Source organism: Populus euphratica, unplaced genomic scaffold (genome assembly GCF_000495115.2).
Source record: "Populus euphratica unplaced genomic scaffold, PopEup_1.0 scaffold1874.1, whole genome shotgun sequence".
NCBI classification, from domain to species: Eukaryota; Viridiplantae; Streptophyta; class Magnoliopsida; order Malpighiales; family Salicaceae; genus Populus; species Populus euphratica.
The window spans coordinates 29,379-34,800 of record NW_011501713.1 but is presented as its reverse complement, the minus strand read 5'-3'; the positions used below and the strand labels follow the sequence as shown (position 1 = coordinate 34,800).

General features: G+C 30.7%; 1 protein-coding gene across 1 annotated transcript; it reads right to left on the bottom strand.

The window, feature by feature from the left end:
• Window positions 1–1,179: 1,179 nt before the first annotated feature.
• Window positions 1,180–3,597, bottom strand: LOC105118312 (multiprotein-bridging factor 1b-like). The gene is made up of 4 exons (XM_011016237.1): window positions 3,318–3,597; window positions 2,737–2,820; window positions 1,692–1,774; window positions 1,180–1,612 (listed from the first exon to the last, which is right to left on the bottom strand). Exons 1-4 carry the CDS (start codon window positions 3,457–3,459, stop codon window positions 1,493–1,495), a joined length of 429 nt encoding a protein of 142 aa, XP_011014539.1. The 5' UTR covers window positions 3,460–3,597; the 3' UTR covers window positions 1,180–1,492.
• Window positions 3,598–5,422: the final 1,825 nt, after the last annotated feature.

Genomic DNA, 5,422 nt, shown 5'->3' with positions numbered 1-5,422 from the left:
TTTTTAAAACAAAAAAGATGAAACCAAAAGAAAACAAACTTGAAGGATGGTATATAAATTTAGAGAGTCAAATATAGATTTTTAGGAGGAAAAAGAAGAGAAAAAAAAAAAGTTAACGATACCTCAATAGAGGTCAAGCACATACCGTTAATAAGGAGGAGGAGAAGACCAATGCAAATCAAATGAAGTAGCAGACTAAATTTTTGAACCATCAAAATGAGTAACACATGTCACCTGAGGAAGCAGAGTGACTGACGTATACAAATTACATGTTAGCAATATTTTTTTATTTATAAAAATATCACTTTGCCCCATAACTAAATAGTTATTAAAAAAAACTTGGAATAACAAGTAAGCACTTGTAGTAAAACCATTAAAAAATTAAAACAAAGAGCAAAATAGTCATTATATTATAGCACAAAAAAATTTAAAAAACCTAAAATACCCCTAGAACAAAGCTAAATGTTTTTTTTTAGGCAAATAAGGTACTTTAATGGTTAAAAAATTAGAAAAAAAAACCAAAAAATCAATATTATAAAATTATCCTTGAGAAAAAAAACCAAAAAAATCAATATTATAAAATTATCCTTGGAAGATAGTTTTGTATGATTTTTTAAGAATAAAATTGCAAATTCATTATTATAATTAACAGTAAATTAAAACAAATTTACAATAATTTTTTCACTATAATATTAAGTACAAGTTAAGGTAATCCTGAAAAGTAGTTTAATTGGTCATATGTTGAAAAATAATTTAATTGGTTACATGTTAAGTTTACTTATGAATAATCACAAGTTCATGTTTCTAAGACCATTAGAGACTTGTAAAGTATGATCATAAATTTAGGTTTCTAAAACCTTATAAAGTTATTAACTTTAAAATACATAAAATTAATTAAAATACTTATAAACTTACTTGAACAAGCCCATAAAATTAATTAAAGTACTTGCAAGCTACCCCAACACTTATGCTAATAAAAAAATATTACAAGACCTAATAGGAAGCACACTTCATGGTTTGGAGGGGAAGCCTAAAATATGAATATCAGAACGACGGTCGAACCCTACTAAACCACATTTCATTAAATTTGCTAGGCTAGCTTTTATGGCTTCTGTTAATCTAAATGATGTGATCAGTGCAACAACTCATCCAACATCCTCAACAAGTGGCACCGTGAACTTCCAAATTAGAGGTAGACAATTTCATCACTTCATGCAATGTGGAAGGTCATTTACAAAATGGGTCTTCGTTTTTAGGTGAAAATTCTTACAAGTCTAAACCATACAAAAGATTTTGGTCCATAAAACACAGGAGGAACCAAGGGACAGAAAGGTAGATCTAAATTCAAAGACATCACACGGGTCAAAGCGACTGTTCCTTACATGCGAGCCATAACAAATGTCGAAAGGGTCCCATCTGCACCACCAATTTTAAGACTCATGAGACAGCGGGAAACAACTTTATAGCTCATTGCTGTGTTTCAAATCCTACTTCACTTCTTTCCCCGCAGCTTCACACCAAGAGCCCTCTCCAGTTTGCCTATAATCTGCTGATTAGGAATGGCTTTCCCAGATTCGTACTCCTGAATTATCTGGGGCTTCTCATTGATCAACTGCACCGGGAGGGAAAAAATAAGAGTACTGATATAAAAGCTGAAGTTATTGCGGATGAGAGAGTGAGAGAGAGAGGACCTGTGCAAGTTGAGCCTGGGTAAGTTTCTTGTCCGTTCTACCCTGCATAATTGCTTTCTTCAGTTCAGTTGGCACTCGGTCATCTGTGGGAAAACAACACAAACAGACCAGAAGGTTTTAGGAAGATTTTTTCTTCCAGTGGTAAAGAATCACACATCATCTAACATAAACAAGAGCAACTTGGGAGAGAGCTAAAACCAAGTAGCGAGGTACATGAACATGCTAAAACACCAAAAACTTGTGTGGGGATGATTTATAGAAACATGATCATCATTTTGTGCAATATTATACATGAAGATGATCAAAGAAATGAATGTGAAGGTCAACTGAGCAAGTTGCATCTAGAAGTAAGATGCGTGCTCTACTTATTCAGTACATAGAAACATAAAAAAAAAAACACACACACACAAAATTTAATTTTAAACAACTGTTCCTCATTTGAATTCCCATGATGACTTAAAAAGACTGAAATACAGGATTTTCAACATGAAGAGACAAATTCTAAAATGATGACAAGAAAAAGGCAACTCTATACAGATTCCTTTAGGAACTCTCTTCGCTAAAGATCAAAAAGGAAAAGTTTATCTCTAGATGAGATTAAAGGCTACCTTGTTTTAAGTCAAAGCAAGCCGATGAAAACACAAAGTTTCATCAGCAAACAAGCCTCAAGATCCTCAAAACTCATCAATCAGTGGATTAATTTTAATAGAGAACTGCACAGTCAATTAACATTACTTATACACAACAAGATAAACACAGAAAACCATGAAGACTAAAAATACAACAATGTTAAAAATAATAATATAAACACAGAAAACATGAAAACTCAAACACAAAAATGTTAACAATGATTCATCATTCAGTAGATTAATTTTAATAGCGAACTGTAACGCCCCAAACGCAAAAAAAAAAAAAAAAATACAAACAATTACCCAGCAAAGAACTTTTCACATGTGTGCAGATGTGCAAGAAAACAAAAGGATATATGTTATGTTATACTCACGAGCAAAAGAAAAAAAAAAGATATATGTTATGTTATACTCACGAGCAAGGTTCTCTGTTTCTTCATCGAGCTTCCTTGTGTTCAAAGAAGTGCTGCTAGAAGCAGCCTTGTTCGTACCAGCAGTTGCTGCAGGTCAGATTAAAATACAATCATTTTAAGTTCACACAAACAAACATGATGGCAGTTTATTCTTTAACCTAGCTGCCATATTATGGTTTTTCTTTTTCCCCTAGATTAAAGTTTTTAAAAATTTATAAAGTAGGAAATATAGATGCATATTTCTTTCATTTAATTATTTTATATTCATAACAGGTTAATAATAATTTGAAAATGAAAAGTTGAAAACTACCACTTAAACCCTAATCTTTAAAAATGAAAAAAAAAAAAAAAACCTGAACTCTAATGGTGCTTGTTATCACAATAGATTCCACAATAACAAATACAATTAGAGATCCAAGACAATTCAAATGTTCTTTAAATTTTTTATCAAGAAACAAACCCTAACTTTACTATCATCATCAACGATACGCAAAAAAAAAAAAAATCAGAATGTTTGGATTGACAGATTGAGTTAAATTAACCATCTAAATAATACGAGAGAGGATAAAAGAGGGGAGGGGTACATTTTTTGATGGTTTCTATCTCAGCACCGGAGCGGCGGGCGGCGTTGACGGCCTTCTCATCCTTCTTGGCGGCGGCGTTGGGAGCTTTCTTGCGGATCACTACGGGTTCCCAGTCCTGTGAGATTGGTCCACCTCCTGACATTTTTTCCCTCTTTTTATCAACAATAATATCTTTCTCTCAATCTATATCTGGTTAGGTGATTTTATATGTTGTTGCGTGTCTTTATCTCTGGTTTTTAGGACCCTGGCTTCCGCTTCTCATTATATAGGAATAGTAGGGGCTATCCTAAAATAAAAAAGAATCTGCATATTACGTGGCGAGCAAGACTAATCCTAATCCTAGCCTAATGAATTTGGGCCCCATCTACAGTCAATTTTTTTCTGTATGGGCTTGTGGGCTGCATGCAAACCTTCAAAAACCAAAATGCATTCATTGCCTTTAGAAAAAGAGAGAAATATAGGAAACATAGTTAAAAAAACAAATTGCTAAGATGACCAGACTGGAAAAATATTTGAAAACTAATACATTTTGAACAAAGACATGATTTTTTTTATTCAAACATTTGATCACCAATCTCATTTCTATTTAAAGATGTGGTCATGAATTACAGTTATATAACAAAAACAAAATTAATATTCATAATTATATATTAAAAACCTATTTTTTTTCTCTAGCAGTCACCACCTCTCACCTAAAAAACCCAAAAACCCCATATTTTCCCCCCTAGATTGCCCAAAACAACCATCAATGCTCTACCAAAACACCAAAATTTTCTTTCCTTCTTCTTTATACATCATTCTAGTGTTTTTTTAACAAAAAAACATCTACTCAATCTCCTTTTTTAGTCTTTCAATTCTAATTACTGCTCAAACCACCACCTATTCATCAATAAATCAACATAAAAACACTACATTTCTCTTAATTTTTTTGGTATTATTGTTAAATTATTTGATATTTTTTATTTCAATTTATTATGGTTTAGGGTTTTGTTTGATAAGTGAGCATTTTATTTAATTAAAATAATTTAAGATTTAAATGAATCAATTAAGGATGTTTTTATACAATTGATGTTATTTGTGTAGTTAATTACATTAAAACAATTAAGGTTTACAAATTAAAGATTTGTGGAATTAATATTATATGTGATGACGATATAATATGATGCACAAAAATGATAGAGCGTATTTACTTCATATGTTTGGCAATATGCTATTCATCGATGTTAATGGGATATATATGTCATTATTCTATCTTCTTTTATTAAAACTTTTGAGGTCGTTCTGTAGTATAGTTGGGGTCAGGTGTTCTTGCATGTTTGTATAGTTGCCTCCATGTTACAAGCATGAAAAGGGTAAAGCAGGTTGAGGAATTTATTTTTTTTATACAGATTTTATAACATACATTGTATTTCTTTGTTATCATAATAAGTATCTTGGGTTTGAGATTGTTACTAATTGGATTGCATTTTATTTTAATTTATTTTTCTTATAGTTATGGTCATGGGATCATTTACACTAAAAGCATCCCTAAATTGATCCAAAAACTAATATGTTTATGATAATTGGGGGAGTAAATTTACAAGTCTCATTATGAAACAAGTAATATGTTATTTATAATCATATCTTTAAATTAAAAATAATGTATTTAATATTTAATTAGTTTATTAGTTTAAAATTTTAGGTGTTATGGGATAAGAGTTATGAAAATAATTCAACATATATTTTGTCATTTTATCGTAACAAGTCGGATAGACAATAACATTATTAGATATGTCCATTATTAGTTTGTTTTTAGTAATTATCAGTTTGATTAGTTTTTACATAAAATATATATGTATAATAATTGCATTATTGATGGTGGTATAGGTTGTGTAGAATTCATACTCAAAGGATAACTTTAAAGTTGTTCATCCTATATACACACTACATACGGGCTTATAAATAACACTAATCCTATTTATATTTTTTAAAATTATAGAGTTGCATTGCTCAGATAGTATGATGTAGGGGTGTTCATTTTCGGTTCGGTTCGGTTTTTATAAAAAAAAAAATAACCAAATCGGGAAAAAAAAATTTGAAAAAAAAAAACCAAAACCGAACCGAAA